Raw genomic sequence first — 19,663 nt, forward strand, 5'->3', positions numbered from 1 at the left:
TCCTCTTTGTTGTTGTTCCAATGCTTTTCGCATTTCTGTAAAAAAATTAGACTTTTTTGTTGTTGTTTGGTCTGCTGTTTCTTCTGTCAGTGCGTTAAGATCACTTGATTCTGCACTAGTTAGCGAGTCGAAGCTGGAAGTTTCATCCCCTCCTTTTTTAGCTGAAATTTTTGTTTTGCGTTGTGCGTATTGCTTGCCAAAGGTAAAAATGCGACCCTCTTCGAAATCAGCCTCATCTCTTTGGAATTTTAACTGTTTTCTGGCTTTAACTCGGGCTTCATGTTTGTTCAGGTACTTTAAAATGTCCGATTTCAGTTTCTGTTGATCCTCACTGAGATTTAGTTGGTTGATTTCTTCCTCTACTGTTTTTAATTCGCATTTTATATCTTTCAAGCTTTTGTCTAAGTGTTTGATTAGGATGATCATCAGACCCATGGATGAGTCCAATAAGTGTTCTCCCCATTCCTGGAGTAATTCACTGGATGTATCTTGGTGACTGGGCATTAATGTTAGTCGTAATCCACGTGGGATTCTCTTTACCTCCACGTACTTTTGGAGGATTAGGAGTTCCTACCACTTGTTGATTTCTCTCTTAGAGAGACTTTCCCAATATTTCAATTTATCTTTATTGGTGTCAGGCAATGTTGGTATTTGTCCCCTTTCTTTGCGTGATGTCTTTTTAACTGTGAATAACTCCTTTATTTCTGTTATCCGTTTTGCTTCCCTTGCTTCCATGACGAGTATTAATTTAGAGTGAGTGGTCTGACTCGTCTCTTTTCCTAATTAGTATCGCTTTGCCTGAGTCCCTATGTAACAGCATAAGCAGCCTGCTGTTTGGAATTTTGTTAGTTTATTGCCTATGAGTAAAGTTTTTTTCCTTTCAACTGTTTTTTTTAATATGTCTCAGGCATTCGTTTTGGCTGTCTTATCTGTTGTTGAATATAATTTATGCAACGTTTAAAAGTGGGCGCTTTAACTCGCAGCTGTTAATGCTTGGAAGCCGAGTCTGGTTCGAGTCTGCGGGGGTATCGCGCTGCTCCTATTGCTCTTACCGGCGGGTTTCTGGACTGCAGCAAGGTTTCAGACCTTCCGGTTCGTTTCCCTGCTACTCCGTCTGTTTCCCACTTCAGTATGCGGCAATGCACCGGCAACGCTCCTCTCCTTTCCTCTTTCACCATGTAAATCGGCTGTTCCAAGGTATGTTCAATGCTGCGAGGGCAGCCTCGCGTTTTATTTCGAAAGTTCAATCCAGTTGTGGTTCAATTTTATAAGGCAGGCGCTCCCAGTGACGCGAGGTGCTCCTTTCCTTAAAACGATAGAACCAGTCATTGTAGAATGTAAACAAATCCGGCTCTCAACCGGCAGGCAGGAAAGGCACTCACTCATGCAATGGTTTCGCTCATATCAACAACTTTATTTTGCTTGTCTCGTCATTAACCCAACGCGTTTCGCCTTCAGCCGAAGGCTTGATCACGGGTGTTGAGCTCTAACATGAGCCTTCTTTTATGTTTAGTGCAGAATTTGAAAAAAACAATCATAAATGAATGCAGCTGCATTCTGGGTGATGTAGTTTTTCACGTCTTTCGACATTACAACTAAGCAAGGTGATGTTAAAAAATGCTCTTTCCTTACATAGTGTATGGAAAGGGAATTCTTTACAAAAATACGGATAAGTCATGTAATAGTTCATGTCTCATGTTTTTAAATTAGTAAATGTCTCTCTGGTGAGTTTGAGTTACTTCACAGTCTTTTTCTCTCCCGTTTGTGTGCATGAAAGCAGATGAGTCATATATCAATTAGTCTGTTCTCTCTTACGTTGATCTTTTAATGTTTCTTTCTGACTGGTACAAGGTGTTTTTAAAGCTCTCCAGTGAGCTTAATGTATTCATTTATTGGCTATTGACACCCTGTGTCGTTCTTGAGTCTTCTGAATATTAATCTCTTTCTCTGGTGAATGAGTGTATGTGTTGGTCAGACGATTTTAGAGATGAACATGTAATTCTTCTGTTTGATTCAGACCTCTTGGCTCGAGAGTTCTGAAAGCAATGATGTGCTTGGACTCTTTCTGTCTTAAGAGTTTTCTGCGGTTGCCTCCTCTTTCGGATTCCGCTTGTTGATCAATTGCACAGTATCTCAGGGTTTCCCAGTTATTATCATGATATTCATCCATATGTTTAGCAATGGCATTGGTCTGATCTCGATGGGTGGTGGCTCTTGTGTGTTCTAAGATTCTTTTCTTGGCCTCAAATATCGTGCTGCCGATGTATCTTTTGTTGCATGGGCATGTTATTATATTGACCACAAATGTGCTCTTGCAGGTCAGGTGTTGTTTTATCTACCATGTTCTGTTTTCATTCATTTCAATTGTTTTTGTAGCAGTTGCAAATTTGCACACTTTGCATTGTCTGCAAGGCCAAAAACCTTCTCGTTGTAGCCATGTGATTTTGGTTTTCTCTCTGTAATGACTGTGGACTAATTGGTCGCCCAGATTTCTGGCTCGCCGATAAGTGATTGAAGGGTGGTCTCCAATAATTTTGACTAGCTTCCTGATCAATTTCGATAATTGTCCCTTTTCTGCACTGTGTTGTTATAAGTCGGATTGTTTCATCACTTTTGTTTTCCTTTTGTTTGTGTAGGATTTCACTTCTGTCTGTTTCTTTTACTTTCTTGAAACAGCTTTCCACTATCTTTGGTGGATATTTTCTATTTTCAAATCTCTCTAGTGCCTTCATGCTGTGTTCTTGGTATTCAGGTTCAGTTGAACAATTTCTTTTTAATCGGAGAAATTCCCCATACGGGATACTCCACCATAATTTTTCGTTATGGAAACTCAGACCGTGTAATATTGAGTTGGTAGCTGTGTGCTTGCGATGTAATGTGGTTTCCAGATGGTTTTTCTTGATATAGATTTCAGTGTCCAAGAACACAATTCGTTCCGTGCTTATTTCATAGGTGAATTTGAGATTGGTAAAAGTGTTGTTCAATTTGGTGAAGTACTTTCCAAATTCATTTTGTGTGCCATCCCAGATTATAAACAGGTCATTAATGAACCTTAGCCATAACACTGTTTTTTTCTTCCACTCATAATGTTCAGTTTTCCAAGCTTCATTTTGTTCATACCATCCCATTGTCAAGTTTGCGTAATTTGGGGAAAAAGAAAAGCCCATGACGCAACCGCGTATTTGCTTATAGATTTTTTTATTGAATAAAAAAACATTGTTATATAGGCACAGATGGATCATTTGGTTCAACATTTTGTTTTGTTCTCTGTACTTTATATTCCTTTTCCCAAGATAGTATTTACACGCATTTATGCCAACCTGATGCTCAATGTTGGTATACAGGGATATGGCATCCATTGAGATGAGTTTATAGGATGGTTTTCAGATGATATTTTCTAGTTTTTTTAGGAGATCAGTCGTATCTTTTATGTAGGATGCAAGATCCTTTACTAGAGGTGCCAAGAATTGGTCTATGTAGTTCGAAATCCCCTCTAGTAGTGAGTTATTGGCAGAAACAATTGGCCTTCCCGGGGGTTTATCTTTGTTCTTATGTACCTTTGGGAGGGAGTAGAAGGTTGGGAACGTCGGAAATTTGTTACTCATGTATTTATGTTCCTCCTTACTTATTAAACCAGCTTCCAGCCATTCTTGAAGGGCTATGGTGATTTCAGTTTGCAGTTCTTGTGTTGGATCTTTGTTTAAAAGTTCATAACAACTGATGTCACTTAATTGCCGTTCGGCCTCTTCTACATAGTCACTTTTATTGATAATGACTATGTTCCCGCCCTTATCTGCTGGCTTTATTTCTATATTCTTGTCTTCTGCCAGGTTTTTTATGATCTGTCTTTCTTTTTGAGTTAAGTTGTTATTTGTTTTGGTCAGTTTCAGTTTAAATAGATCTTTAACTGCTAGATCTTGGAATATGTCAATTTTATTCCCTGGTGGTAATATGAGGTTGAATTTTGATTTTAATTTCAGGCCACTTTCATTGGCTCCCTCCGTTACACATGTTTCTTCCATTGCCAGTAGTTCTAGTTCTTCTTGTGATAATGTCATGGTGCCCATAGTCATGAGGGTGGTGAGTGCTCCTAGGTCCTCTGCATTGAGATCTATGTGGGCCGTTTTAGGCGATACTTGTTTCTGAGTGGTTTTCTCCGCATGGATTTTGGAAAGTTTTAATTTTCGTGTGTATTTATACACATCTACGCGTGTTTCGGCGATGTTTATGTGTGCAGTAGGGCAGAAGTTTAATCCCTTTTTGAGTGTGTCAATCCTCTATTTCAGTTAGGGATCTGTTAGAAAGGTTGATAATGTTTAGCTCTTGAGAGTCTTGACATGAAGCCATTAACGGCGGGTTTGTCTCAACCTTGCTTTGGACCATGAGTCCTCTTTTTCTTCCGTTCTTGCTTCTCCTGCCTTTCCTTGTTTTCCTGCGCCGCCTCTGGCACGTCCCCTGCCTCTGCCCCTGCTCCTGGGGGATTGTGCTCCTCTTTGTTGTTGTTCCAATGCTTTTCGCATTTCTGTAAAAAAATTAGACCTTTTTGTTGTTGTTTGGTCTGCTGTTTCTTCTGTCAGTGCGTTAAGATCACTTGATTCTGCACTAGTTAGCGAGTCGAAGCTGGAAGTTTCATCCCCTCCTTTTTTAGCTGAAATTTTTGTTTTGCGTTGTGCGTATTGCTTGCCAAAGGTAAAAATGCGACCCTCTTCGAAATCAGCCTCATCTCTTTGGAATTTTAACTGTTTTCTGGCTTTAACTCGGGCTTCATGTTTGTTCAGGTACTTTAAAATGTCCGATTTCAGTTTCTGTTGATCCTCACTGAGATTTAGTTGGTTGATTTCTTCCTCTACTGTTTTTAATTCGCATTTTATATCTTTCAAGCTTTTGTCTAAGTGTTTGATTAGGATGATCATCAGACCCATGGATGAGTCCAATAAGTGTTCTCCCCATTCCTGGAGTAATTCACTGGATGTATCTTGGTGACTGGGCATTAATGTTAGTCGTAATCCACGTGGGATTCTCTTTACCTCCACGTACTTTTGGAGGATTAGGAGTTCCTACCACTTGTTGATTTCTCTCTTAGAGAGACTTTCCCAATATTTCAATTTATCTTTATTGGTGTCAGGCAATGTTGGTATTTGTCCCCTTTCTTTGCGTGATGTCTTTTTAACTGTGAATAACTCCTTTATTTCTGTTATCCGTTTTGCTTCCCTTGCTTCCATGACGAGTATTAATTTAGAGTGAGTGGTCTGACTCGTCTCTTTTCCTAATTAGTATCGCTTTGCCTGAGTCCTTATGTAACAGAATAAGCAGCCTGCTGTTTGGAATTTTGTTAGTTTATTGCCTATGAGTAAAGTTTTTTTCCTTTCAACTGTTTTTTTTAATATGTCTCAGGCATGCGTTTTGGCTGTCTTATCTGTTGTTGAATATAATTTATGCAACGTTTAAAAGTGGGCGCTTTAACTCGCAGCTGTTAATGCTTGGAAGCCGAGTCTGGTTCGAGTCTGCGGGGGTATCGCGCTGGTCCTATTGCTCTTACCGGCGGGTTTCTGGACTGCAGCAAGGTTTCAGACCTTCCGGTTCGTTTCCCTGCTACTCCGTCTGTTTCCCACTTCAGTATGTGGCAATGCACCGGCAACGCTCCTCTCCTTTCCTCTTTCACCATGTAAATCGGCTGTTCCAAGGTATGTTCAATGCTGCGAGGGCAGCCTCGCGTTTTATTTCGAAAGTTCAATCCAGTTGTGGTTCAATTTTATAACGCAGGCGCTCCCAGTGACGCGAGGTGCTCCTTTCCTTAAAACGATAGAACCAGTCATTGTAGAATGTAAACAAATCCGGCTCTCAACCGGCAGGCAGGAAAGGCACTCACTCAGGCAATGGTTTCGCTCATACCAACAGCTTTATTTTGCTTGTCTCGTCATTAACCCAACGCGTTTCGCCTTCAGCCGAAGGCTTGATCACGGGTGTTGAGCTCTAACATGAGCCTTCTTTTATGTTTAGTGCAGAATTTGAAAAAAACAATCATAAATGAATGCAGCTGCATTCTGGGTGATGTAGTTTTTCACGTCTTTCGACATTACAACTAAGCAAGGTGATGTTAAAAAATGCTCTTTGCTTACATAGTGTATGGAAAGGGAATTCTTTACAAAAATACGGATAAGTCATGTAATAGTTCATGTCTCATGTTTTTAAATTAGTAAATGTCTCTCTGGTGAGTTTGAGTTACTTCACAGTCTTTTTCTCTCCCGTTTGTGTGCATGAAAGCAGATGAGTCATATATCAATTAGTCTGTTCTCTCTTACGTTGATCTTTTAATGTTTCTTTCTGACTGGTACAAGGTGTTTTTAAAGCTCTCCAGTGAGCTTAATGTATTCATTTATTGGCTATTGACACCCTGTGTCGTTCTTGAGTCTTCTGAATATTAATCTCTTTCTCTGGTGAATGAGTGTATGTGTTGGTCAGACGATTTTAGAGATGAACATGTAATTCTTCTGTTTGATTCAGACCTCTTGGCTCGAGAGTTCTGAAAGCAATGATGTGCTTGGACTCTTTCTGTCTTAAGAGTTTTCTGCGGTTGCCTCCTCTTTCGGATTCCGCTTGTTGATCAATTGCACAGTATCTCAGGGTTTCCCAGTTATTATCATGATATTCATCCATATGTTTAGCAATGGCATTGGTCTGATCTCGATGGGTGGTGGCTCTTGTGTGTTCTAAGATTCTTTTCTTGGCCTCAAATATCGTGCTGCCGATGTATCTTTTGTTGCATGGGCATGTTATTATATTGACCACAAATGTGCTCTTGCAGGTCAGGTGTTGTTTTATCTACCATGTTCTGTTTTCATTCATTTCAATTGTTTTTGTAGCAGTTGCAAATTTGCACACTTTGCATTGTCTGCAAGGCCAAAAACCTTCTCGTTGTAGCCATGTGATTTTGGTTTTCTCTCTGTAATGACTGTGGACTAATTGGTCGCCCAGATTTCTGGCTCGCCGATAAGTGATTGAAGGGTGGTCTCCAATAATTTTGACTAGCGTTAGATCCGACTGAAGTATTCCCCAGTGCTATATATATATAACACCATATTAATAGTCATGCTTGAAGTGATCCTCCATCGAATATAGACAGATTTAACATTTGGTGGTATTACCTGACTGTGAGGATGGCACAGGACATTCCGTCTATGTTAGACGTGTCAGCCTTAGGTTGGTCTTAGGACTCTGTGCACCTTACCACTGCTAACCAGCATTAAAGTGCTTGTGCTCTCTCTTTTCAACATACTTCAATAGGCATACACCCAATTTACATATTTAATTTAATTGTAAGTCCCTAGTAAAGTGATACTACATGTATCCAGGTCCTGTAAATTAAATACTACTGGTGGGGCTGTAGCACTTATTGTGCCACCCTCTTAAGTAGCCCGTTAAACATGTCTCAGGCCGTCCATTGCATCCTGTGCATGCAGTTTTAAACTGCCATTTACACCTGTCAAAATAAACCGTTTACCAGCTCTAAATCTTATTTTTTAATGCATATAAGTCACCCCCTGGGTAGGCCCTGAACAGCCCGGAGGGCAGTGTGCAGTGTATTTTAAAAAATTAGATACGCACTTTTTAGTTTTGCATATCTTGGTAATGAAAATTTCTTAATATAGTTTTTCGCTATCTTCACTACTGCAAGTCCTACCTTTCCCATAGGATAACATTGGGTTACCTATTACATTTAATAATTTTCAATTGGGAGATGGTAGGTTGAGTTTGGTATCTAAAGAAATATAATTAAAAGCCCTCACTAATGATAAGGTTGGATTTTAAGTTACAATTCTGAAAATGCCACTTTTAGGAAGTTGCAATTTTCTTTCCCCAACCCTTTGGAACCTGCAGCCTGTCTCTGAGCCACATGGTTAGATGTAGCTGACAGTTGATCTTTGTTTATTCCTCCAACACAGTGACACAAAGGAAAGCTAGATGTTGGCAGGGTGGGGAACTCTGGCTTAATGAGGGGATAAGCTGACACCTAGCATACTTGCACAATACAAAGGCTCTCAACGGCACACTCACAAAGGGTTTGCCACTAGCCTTTTGTGTCCCCAGACAAGCTAGGGCTGTGGCATGGAGTAAGGGGATTCCTGACACCTTGGGGGGAGTGGGGAGGGAGGAGAGGAAACTGCTAGAAGCTTCTCCTACTTCAAAGTGGGCACCAGGTATAAAAACTGGACCCCAGGATTCAACTCTTCAGTACACATATGCCCTGTGGAAGAAACAGAAGAAGGCCTGCTGTGCTGCATTGGTGCAAGAAGCACTGCCACTCTGCTGTCCTGCTGTGTTGTCCTGCTACCCTCGTGTCTGAGGGAGAAGGCCTGCATCTTGAACCCAGGACCACCACAGAGACTCCAAGGACTAGCTGGCTGGCCTCCTCAGCAGACTCATCAGGGACAGACCAGGATTATCCATCTTGAACCCAGCACTTGAACTCTGCCAGCTGTGAGCCTTATCCTCCCAAGCGGGTTACCACCTCAGTCCTGGACCCTTGAAAGTGGGCTCCGACAGCCCAACTGCAATGCCAGCATGACCAGCCCATCGCCTTCCAAAGCTCTGCATCTCAGTCTCTGCACGACTCATTGCCTCATCAAACTCTGTGCTTATCACATCCCTGGAGCAGGACTTCGCATTGCCGCCTGTAGCCTCTCAACAACTGCTGTTGCCTGACGCATCTCCAGCACAGATCTTTGCATTGCAAACCCCTCATCAATGCCATCCTCGACGACAATGCAGGAATCTGCATCACAAGCCCCGCAGGTTCTTTGGAACCAGCTGGTGTGTGACACATCTTCTGCGCAGGACTTTGCATTGAAAGCCCCTCATCAATGGCATCCCTGGCGATGACACAAAACCTCGCATCACAGCCTCACAACTCCTACCATCCAGCACTGGATGGTGCTTCTTCAATGTTAGACACTGCATTGCTTCGCAACCAAGATTTAAGGTACTCTTGCTCAGCGGGCCGAGCTAGATCCCTGTAGCTGGCCTGCTCCCCATCGTGAGGAAAAAACATGAAGGGGGTGTTCCCTTAAATAACAAGGATCAAAGTTTAACTAATATCAGCAGTATACCACACACCACAAAAAGAATAAATTTATTCAAAAAAAGTTTTTAATTTTCATTTTTATCCCCATCGTGGTCAGCCTTAACTTGCAATTTTGACCCGGTTTTGCATGACCAGATAACCACAGCTGGCGCTTTGTGCTTCCTGGTGCCATTTTCACTTAAAAATTGCATATCTCTCCAAAATACTAATACACTCTTCAAAATTGCATATTTCTGGTTCAACTCATAGGATTTTTATTGTTTTGGTCTTCAATTATTTATTAACGTTTGCACTATTCTTCTCAATTGGTGTAGGAATTTTCTTGTGTTGTGTTTCACTTTATTACTGTTTGAAGTGCTGCCTAAATGCTTTATACATTGCCTCTAAGTTAAGCCTGACTGCTTTCGTGCCAAGCTACCAGAGGATTACACACAGTTAATTTGGGGTTTGCTTGTGACTACACCCTGACAATGATTGTGGTTGCTATTTCAGTAGGGTTTCACCCCCTCAACCAGTACCCCCATTTGTTAGAGTCTGCCACCCTGGTGGAGAGAGGGCTGCCCTATTTAGACATCATTGCTGGTCCACCAGTAATTTATGAACCTGCAGATGAACTGCTGTCACTAGAGTCCCTCTGATGGTACCAAACTTTTTGTGAAGGACTTTCATCAGTATTTACGACAATCCACCAAAAGTTTTATTTTTCAAAAACAAATATCCAATGACCCTCAAACCCAGGACGTTTTTCCTTGGGTGTGGGAGACATTATTTTAATTTTTCTACTTGTCACCGCCAGGTTTTCATGTACGGTGACAGACAAAGGACATCAACACATCCATCCTAAATACGGCTAGTGGTGTTATGCCCCTACTCTGACGACCAGCACTCTGTCAGGCTGTCAAAGTAAGCTTTCTGTAGACAGATCCAATAGGATCACCGCTGATGGAAAGTTTATGGTTTGTTTGACTTACAATAGAGTGTGTGGACCAAGGGTTTGCTAGATATAGTACATCACAAACGTGATGGAGTAGCCTATCCACCAAACTGTAAATCAGGGCCTTCGTGACACAGTGTCTACTTAGTGGACAAAAAGAATGTCAATTAAATAACACTTCATTTTTATTACATTGAACTCTTGTGGCATTTTACTGTGCTGGTTCAGACATTTTTTTTTTTTATTTCAAGTGCACACATTCATGACTACTTTCCTCCACACATGTATTATAATAAAGGCAGAAAAACAATGTGTATTTTATTTCGATGAAGTGGGAACATATATTCAAACAGTAGACTACACATTTCATTCTTGTTTATTACTTCACATAATGCAACTTCTCTTCTGCCTTCAGATTCCCTAGTTCTTCAATCCGTCTATACAACATTAATATAATTAATTCTGCACTAACGTTTGAAGTGATCAGATTCCAGTTGCAGCTAATTATGGCAACTATATTGTATGTAAGTTTGCTATATTTTTGTTATTCACAAACTACGAGTTTAATTTTACTAATAGTAATTTTACAACTGTGGAGACTCTGCAATAATCGTGGTGGACTCTCTGCACATAAAAAGATGGACCTGTCCTATCTTTTTATGTATGAAGGTCTGTGCTCCGACTGCAAAGTCTCTACGGTTGTAGAACTACTAATAATAATAAAATCAAACTCGTAGTTTGAGAATACCAAAGAAATAATAAATTTAAACAAAAGTTTGAGTTTACCTATGTGAAACAGGCCAAAAATTGGTATGTTACCACATCTCTAACTAAAAGTTGTTAGAGAAAGTACACTTTAGAGCCACTCATGACTGGTCTTAATCTGGTGCAAATTGCTCACCTGCTAATTTGCATTTATATGGGTTAAAAATGTTGTGGATGCACAATTTTCAACCATTATGACTTTATGACCTTGGAATGTGGAATAATGCACTAATAGTACATTAGTGCAAATTATTCCCCATTCCATTGTGCACAGACAGCGCCTGTGCGCTAATTACTCCAGTATTTGCAGCATGTTTCACCTTGAGCTGGGAGTGGGAGCAAACACTCATGATTTGCATACGGATTGTCATGCTGTTTCAGGCACAAAAACGGGTTCACACCTAAAACAAATGTTGCTGTCTCTCATGACCGGAGCCACAATTGTTTTAATATCACCACCGGTCTACAAATTCTCAATTGAACATGTACCTCTAATTTCAAAGATCACAATGCTAGATATCTATTTATTTGTATCTGTGCACTGAAAACGATAAATGACAACCTCCCATAGCTTCTGAATTACCTCTAAATGCTTGCTGGTACTGTAATGAAATATGATTGTGTTCTCATTTGACTTGCGGCACATTATACTTTCATTTACGCCTATACTTCCTCTCCAGTTCCTCCATCATGATAATCTCACACTTCATATAATCTTCCAGCATCTCCACATAAACGACCAGATGACTAAATTGCTCAACTGAAGAGGGCTCTTCACCACTCAAGGTGGCTATGAAGATAGAAAGCCTCTATTCAGAATCAGCTCTACTTGCCTCTTGCCCTCGATATCCCATTCAACATGGGGATTCTCCTTAAATAAACCATCTTCGCAAAAACACAACACTTTCTTGGTTCATTCTTTATTTTTCCTTATCTATTATGATATCATCAATAATGTTAACATGTATCCGGCATCATTACTCTACAACCACTCTACCTTTTTTAAGGTCTGAAAATAAACTTTTTTTTCCCTAGTCATGTTTTCTAACAACTTTCTCAGGGGTTTCTTTGAAGGGAAATTGCTAGTACTTATTTGTTTAAACTACGCTGACCATTTTGTCTTGGGGAAAGTAAAACGTCACACTTGTTTGGAAATAGTATTTGCATCATGAAAGCAAAACAAATATGTCCCCAAAACAGTCTCGATGTAATATGCAACACACACTTCAGAATTAAGTGGTCTGATTCACAAAAGCATTTAAAAATTCAGGATGATGTACTACAAGAGTACTCTACTATGTACTCATACATGCCTTTGGAGATTGCCCCAAAATGTCCAGTTCCCTATTTCTGAAAGTTCGAAGATGACGCTGTCTTTTCTATTTGTACTAATTGTATAGGAATATTATCTGAATATCCCCATTTTAGGCATCCATGAGCCAATTCACAAATGCATGTAGAAGAACATAAAAGAATACGACAGGAGTACTACTTACGATATATACTCCAAATTGCCTCTATCAATTGGCCCCACAGTGTCCAAGGAAGTCTCTGATTACAACCTAACTATAAATATCAGAGTCTTGGAGACAAGCAAGAGATTTACTATTTCCTTTATTGTAACCACCATTTTGCTTCCTTAGGTGACACCATGTTGAACTATCTCTTGCGTTCTATAAATCTATGTTACGTTGATCCATAGCTTGGGAAACCTAAATTCCCCACACTAGTCTAAAACGCATTGACTGAAAATGCTTATAAGTATCTTTCCAGTCATGTGCTTATCTCATTTCGGACACATTATGGTCACTGAGTTCAAGCTTTAATAAAAAGTCTGCTTTCCAACTTGTGTGCTTGATACCTTTCGTCATACATAACATATTTGCCAATAATGCTTTCACTTGTCAGGAGAACAGAGAGGCCAGATTGCCTTTACAAATATACTTTTCAACTGTGCTCAGAGCTTTACAAGCTGCCCTTTACAAGCTTTTCCATACGAGTGCAACAAACTCTCCACTCTGCCAAGAGCACGCTCAAATATCACTCTTTCGAATTCTCTCCTAAGGTTTTCCTACCACTTAGCCACCGTGGAAAATGAACGAACTAACTGCAAGCTGAACTATTCATATGTTCATTCATTAATTCAAGAGGTTTTCTCTTCCATTTACTTTGTGTTTTAATCTTGCTCACCAATATACCAATCAACTGAGACAAATTAGGTCCTATATATTTTTCCCATACTTACCACTATATCACACCTTGTTTTTGTTGCTAGACTTCTCTAGAAAGATAACCAATAATAGTTTCTACCTTTCTTGTGTTAAGCATGCTCTATATAACTCTCAAAATCTGTCACAGATAAATAACAAACCATTTCAGTTACAAACTTAATTCGACATAGATCAGCATAAACATTATTGTTGTTTTAGTTTAGTTTAAGTTGTAAACAAACTCAGACACCAAGTCAAAAGTAAAGATCTTCACATGATGCTACCACTGCTAAGAACGCAGGGCCTACTGCTTACAGCCGTAGCCACCTACACAACTTGACTTAATCATGTTAGATTGTCACTCAGAACTATGCTGAAACAATGTGGAATTGTTTATATTGTGTGTAAATAACATTGCACCTAAAAGGGGACCTACAGTCAACAAACAAAACATTGAATATTATTAAAAAAATACATTACTCTGAAGTTATGGCAGTAAACATTCATCTGCAAGTAGAAAGAGGGACAATCCAGGAATCAGGACTTAGGTCCTTATTTAGAGTTTAGGATGCATAACAGAGTGCATTTATCGTAGGTGCACTGTAAAAATGACGGACGGTACACCTGGCACTTTTGAGCAGATTCCCTTCAATGCCAAATGCTTAAAAAGGATCTTAGGATTACATGTGCAACCATTTAATTTTGCGAGACGCTAATTGCGATTTTTTGCAAAACACAATTAGACTCTCAAATGAAATGTATAAATGTGTCTCAGACACATTTAGTGATTCCCAATGGGGTCGCAAATGACCTGCCTTATCACTATTCATGAGGCTGGCCGCAATTCGTGACCCATTGGGAATAGCCTGCACTCACAGGGATGGTGGTCTGCTGGGTTCAGCAGACCATCATGTCTAGGATTGATTTTTAAATAAAGCATCTTTAAAAAAAAATGTAACCTGATTTCCTTCGAGGAAAACGGGATGCATTTAAAAAAGAAAAATGAAAAGTTTCCTTTTCATGGCACCCACATTCACATAGGGGAAGAAGTCCCTTGGGGACCCCTTCCAGTTTGGGAATGGGTTACTACCTCCTTCACGGAGTCAGTAAAGTATGAATGTTTTGCGACCACATTCTGATCGCAAAACGTTCATACATGTCCCTCCGAGTCACTATTAGGAAGGGACACCCTTGACACGCCCCTTCCTAATAGTGATTCGCAAACTTTATTTTGCAAGTCTGTAGTAGGTTACTGACTTACAAAGTAGGGTTAGTACATGCCAGAAGCCGTTTTAGAAGTCACAAATGGCCCGATTCTCCATTTGCAACTGCTAAAACAGTCGTACATCTGGCCCTTTGTGACTGTTTCTTTTAACGAGTTCTTTCAGTGAGACAATACAAAGCTTTTTCCATCTGCTGAGTGTGCCTTACATCTGCAGTTTCACGTTTCTAACAGTTATGCACGCCATGATGTCCTAGAAAGTAAAAAGTAGTATAATAATAACTGGTGAGAAAAAGATGTTTACATATCTCCATTTGCAAAACATCAAAATTGAATACATGAACATGTGACTCCACATCCTAGTGCAACCACCCAAGCCCAACATGTTATTCATAAGTTAAATATTTTAAATACTCTGTCAGTTATGTCACTTTATGACTAAAAATATAAATCTTATTATTAAACGATTTGACACTTTACACTTCTTATTTAAATAGAATAGACAATTAGTAGTACTTTTACAGTGTTTATAGACAAAAAGGTCAGTGTTTACTAGCAAAATAGCATTCAAACTTGCTATTACATGATGTGCAAAAACAGTGCTGATAAAATATGGCGTGAATCCCAGAATGGTCCCCAGCGTGGGGCAGTTAAGCGGCACGATGCAATGGTGCTAAGAAGTCCACATTGCAATGGATTTTATCACTACAACACAATTTATCTCTAGCAGCGGGATCATTCCATTATTACTGACAGATGTCAGAAAAAACCGAAAACACATGATCTTCAATCCTGTGTCTCCGGCGCTGCGCCAGAACCGTGACACTCTTCTGCAAGCTTCCTGCTTCCAGGAACCCATAAGTGGCGCCACAATAAGCCAACTCTACTTGGCAAAGTTCTCCTCAAAATGTCTGCGTGCAACACAACGCTGCAGCAACTAAACAGTAAGCCGGACGCTCTCTGAGTATATTCCTTTACACTGCTGACAGATTTTCACTCTGCATTTTCACTTCCGAAAGAATTCTTGAAGGATTTTCTCAGCTAAGAGAAAGGAAATGGAAAAAAACACTCAGTGAGATAAAAGAACAAATGATGCAGAGAACAAAGAGCGATATAGGTATAACAAGGACATCAATGTAGTACGGCATATGCTTTACAATATAGTGCAATACATTTTCATAATCATTTAAAGCACCAACTGTGCTCATGTTGTAAAGGCTTTCCACCTCAGTCAGGACAAGCTGTGGAAACAGGTAAACATATTTACAATGAGTGGCACAGATCTCTCATCACGAACAGATTGGAACTACATGCCCATTTTTTAAGAAATCAGTCTGTCAAAAGGAAATGCACTAACATAGAAATTGTGACTTATCACATGCATGTTTACACTCAAGGACCTACCAAATTAGCGTATGCACTGATGACAGGACAGTTTCTTGAAAAATAAGTGCCTGACTGTGTTCTGCGCCTGTGCACAAGCGCAGGTGTGGTTCATGACATGGCTGCTAAGCTGCAGAATATAACAGAGTGATATGGCTGCCAATCTGAAATATATAATGGTGTGGAACCTGTGGAAAGAGCTCTCAGTATGGGTTTTGGAGCAGGCCACGATCAAATACACAAACCCAAGCAGGGGCTGCTAAGTCCAACCTGCACATGTAAACCTGAACGAAGGACATCAGTGAAGCCTGAAGGGTCTGAACTGGAAAACCTTCAGATTGGGGGACATCCTTTGACAGAGGTGATGAATGTATATTGTACAGGCAACTGTCTACATTTTATACCCCGTGTAAGAACCTAAAATTTGACTAGTAAAAGCAAAGAATAAGAACCTTGTAAGCAGCTGACCTCTCTGAGGGCCACCAGACACCATTTCCTAGGTGAGAGGTGAGGAACAGGTAGAGACCTAGACAAAGGGAACATTTGGTGATAATACAGAAGAGGGGCTGTAGAAGTATAGCAATGTGTCAAAAAGGACATTGATGCAATAAATAATAATAGTTTAGAACGACCCCTACGTTTTTGGTCTCCATTTCAGGAGGAGAGTACAACAGGACCAGACAAGGGAGGTCTTACAGAACGTCTGGTGTCTCCACTTCTACAGACCAGCTAGGGAACACTGCTCAACAAGCCAGCTAGGACAGTGCTGCTAGGCTCAGTGTCCTGGAACACCTTTCATTCACCTATTGAAAGGAATTACCCACGAGCCGCATAAGGTTAGGTGCAGTGGTAAATCCCAATCTATAGTACAGGTAAAACTGCTGTTTTGTGATGATACTCGGTCAATAGATTAACTCAGACTCTGAACCCTAGTAAAACATTTATGTCTGTATACCATTACATTTTTCGAATCTTCTGAATAATTTTCTTACTGTTTTACAGTTTCTTGAAATTCATCAAGATTCTGTCCTTCTGGGTGTGGATACTCGGTCAGACGATCAAAAACATTTTGGTCTTCCACACCCAGATAATAATAAACTAGGATTCTTCTTCTATCAGATTCAAGGTTTTGAGCATCAAAGGCTCATAGATATGTATTGTGCATACAGTGTGAATGGTACCTTAGAAAGTAAGGACAAGATGCTTCTGACAATAGAATAAGACCATTTAGTTATGGTGCAGTGCATATTATGTCCTGATAAAAGCCAGAAAATATAGAGGACATTAGAAAGTGCTGAACATGTAGGGACAGTAATCCCCCCTCCCACCATAAAAAATATTATTGAGTTTTTAACCATACCAAAGGCACTCAAAAATAAAGGAAACTGGGGTGGCCTTTAGGTATTTTTATCTATAGTTGTAGACCCCGTTTGGAAAAATATCCAAAATGCTCCCAGGAATGTGGTTGACCCCACCCTGGTTTGTAGGGACCATGGTGAGACCCAGTGATGAAGCAAGGACACCTTTTCCAGTGGTCTCGGTGTCAACTAAGCTATGGCTTGGTATCAAGGATTGTAGGATACCTTTTGCAATTTCAAACCACCTCTTTAACCACTTTACTAATTGCTTTAAAAATGTCACAAATCACAATGGCACACATGCATCAGTCTACTGATTGTATTGTAAGGACTGGAAGACGTGAAGGTAAACACCATATAAAGTCTTACATTCTGCAAGAAAGTGCTAAAATCTCCTTTCTTCTGCTGACTTGGGATCTTTGTTTCCTTTTGAGGCACCATAGGTTTCTCCATTTCCTCTTGTTGAGCAACAGACAAAGAACACTCAGTTGCTATGGACTGTGGATATTGCGTGGCTCCCAAGACATTGACAGGCGCAACTGGATTTTGACCCTTTACTTGTTCCTTCCAATCAGTGTGTTCAAGTTCTGAATGGAGTTTTGCTTGCTCTTCCAATAATTGGTTAAGTTGCTGGAGAGGAGAAAGTGAAGACAGTCAGTAGAATGATGTACAAACAATATTTTGAAGACAATAACATTCTGGAGCATATAAAGGTGATATCTCTACACCACCTAACAAATCAATGTACATTCAGGTAAACAAAAAAAAAGGTATTGGCATTAAATATATATCATGCAGATACTCAAGTCCACATCCTTTTTGGGGGGTTAATGAAAAATGAATAATATGCCCTAATCATGTCCTTTTATCTAGTTTTAGAAAAACTGGAATGAGATAATAAATGGTTTAACACAAAAGTTAAAATACCAGCAAGTTATTTATAAACCAGGGCCATTATTTATCAAGGTTCTGCGTTGTCCTTGCACCATGCAAGGGGATGCAAAACCTAAATGAGATTAGTCAACCACTGAAGGCTGCCTTGTGTTGCTCCATAAGTCTAGGGTAACACAATGCAACGCAGATTACTACCTAGCGTTACTCTGTGGCAGAAAGCCATTCCATGGGTGGAGCGTGGGTGTTTGCACGCATTCACCCATGTATTCTGACACATTCACACATTGAACAAGACTGGTAGACCTGGGAATGCATCCGAATTGTATGCCTCCCCACCAGAGGTGCAATGAGGAAAAATTTATTTATTTCTCCTCGTTGTTTTCTCTTTCTAAGTGCGCTCCATTTTCTAGCACTCTTACAAAAAGGGAAATGCTTTAAGGATTGTTTTGGTGTAGGAAGGTGCCCCTTCCTGCACAAAAACAATCCTGCCTAAAATGCAGGAACTCTCGCACCATGGTGCAAGGGCGCCTGCATTGGCACTAGGCAGCAGTTTGTGCATCAGAGCAGGCAGAGAGAAGGAATGTGCTTTATAGTGTTATATGGGGGGCATACCTGCCCTCTCCCTTTCACGCAATGCTGCGTTATGTGAAATGTTGATTAATTTGGACTCAGGTGTATTAGAGATTTGCGCTTAAACAACAGAAACAATAAATGATTACATCCGCCTTCACCTAAAAATCAAAACTTGCTGTAGATATAAATATAAATACACACTTTGGGCCTGATTATGAGTGTGGCGTCCTTCTGACCATCACAGTGGAGCAGCAGTGGTGGTCTACTGTCTGCGAGATTACGACTCTCAAAGTCGTACCGGTGGTGGAACATCACCTGCACCAGGGTACAGTCGTTCCCTGGTGGTGGTGGAGCTGCGCCACAACGTAACATGCTCAGCTGGACTGGCGCAGTCCAGTTTGGCATATTATGAGTTTCTGCACCGCAAGCATTTCATGGCATAACCCCCACCATGAAAAAGCTGGTGGTGCAGGAACAAAGGGGGCCCCCATGCCCCTTCGCCACGGGGATGCATTCAGGCGACACAACATGTGCGTTACTGTATGCTTGCACCCCAAGTTCCAGCACGGCATGGAGGTTACCATCCATGCCGTGCTGGAACATTTTTGCTGTTCCCATTAGGATGTCTGTTTTTCAGGCACCGCCGTGGGAAAGGTAAAGGATCATCTGCCTTACACCAGTTCAACTCGTAATGAGGAAGGCAGTCCTTGCGTGCCTTTGGAGCAGCCGTGCCTGCTCAGGGCCCCTCAGTCTAAATCAGGCACCTCGCCTTTTCCATTATCTGGAAATTTCTGTTCATAGAATTTGTTAGCTTAAAGTCGCCATTGATAAGCTAGGCAGCTTTTCCTTTCTAGTTTCCTGGTTTGAGCCACAACTCTTGAATTCTAGAGGTGCATAGCATCCAGCCAAGCAATGTCTTTTCAAGTAATAATTTTCAGGACTAAGAAAAGCTTCCAGGATAACAGGCTTATATCTACAATACCCAGAATGCTTTAGGTTACTACACACATGTACAGGACTGGAAACAGTGTCCATAATGACCTTGAAATAGGTGGGCAACCTAAGCAGATCACTGAAACACTAGAGCACCTCAACAGTTACACCTTTCTCTACAGTTCTTCACCAGCATATATTTTAATAGAACCAGAAATGAAGCCCTTTTAAAAAATAAAACCCTATACCTAAATGCCTATGGCGTAGATAAGATTATCTGATTATGTTCGTGATATAACTGCTTCTTTT

The 19,663-nt window shown here is 40.5% G+C and overlaps 1 protein-coding gene across 7 annotated transcripts in view; it reads right to left on the reverse strand.

The window, feature by feature from the left end:
• Window positions 1-10,183: 10,183 nt before the first annotated feature.
• Window positions 10,184-19,663, reverse strand: part of ITPRID1 (ITPR interacting domain containing 1) — a 462,385-nt gene continuing 452,905 nt past the window's right edge. For 6 of the 7 annotated variants that reach the window (XM_078688266.1, XM_078688262.1, XM_078688263.1 and 3 more), the window contains 2 exons: window positions 17,324-17,584; window positions 11,686-15,254 (listed from right to left, as the gene is read on the reverse strand). In XM_078688266.1, the coding sequence (XP_078544392.1) occupies window positions 15,207-15,254; window positions 17,324-17,584 (309 nt within the window). In that variant the 3' untranslated portion in view covers window positions 11,686-15,206. Of the gene's footprint in view, window positions 15,255-17,323; window positions 17,585-19,663 lie in introns of all 7 variants that reach the window. The other variant, XM_078688261.1, reaches the window with a different exon arrangement.

Source organism: Lissotriton helveticus, chromosome 4_1 (genome assembly GCF_964261635.1).
Source record: "Lissotriton helveticus chromosome 4_1, aLisHel1.1, whole genome shotgun sequence".
NCBI lineage: Eukaryota > Metazoa > Chordata > Amphibia > Caudata > Salamandridae > Lissotriton > Lissotriton helveticus.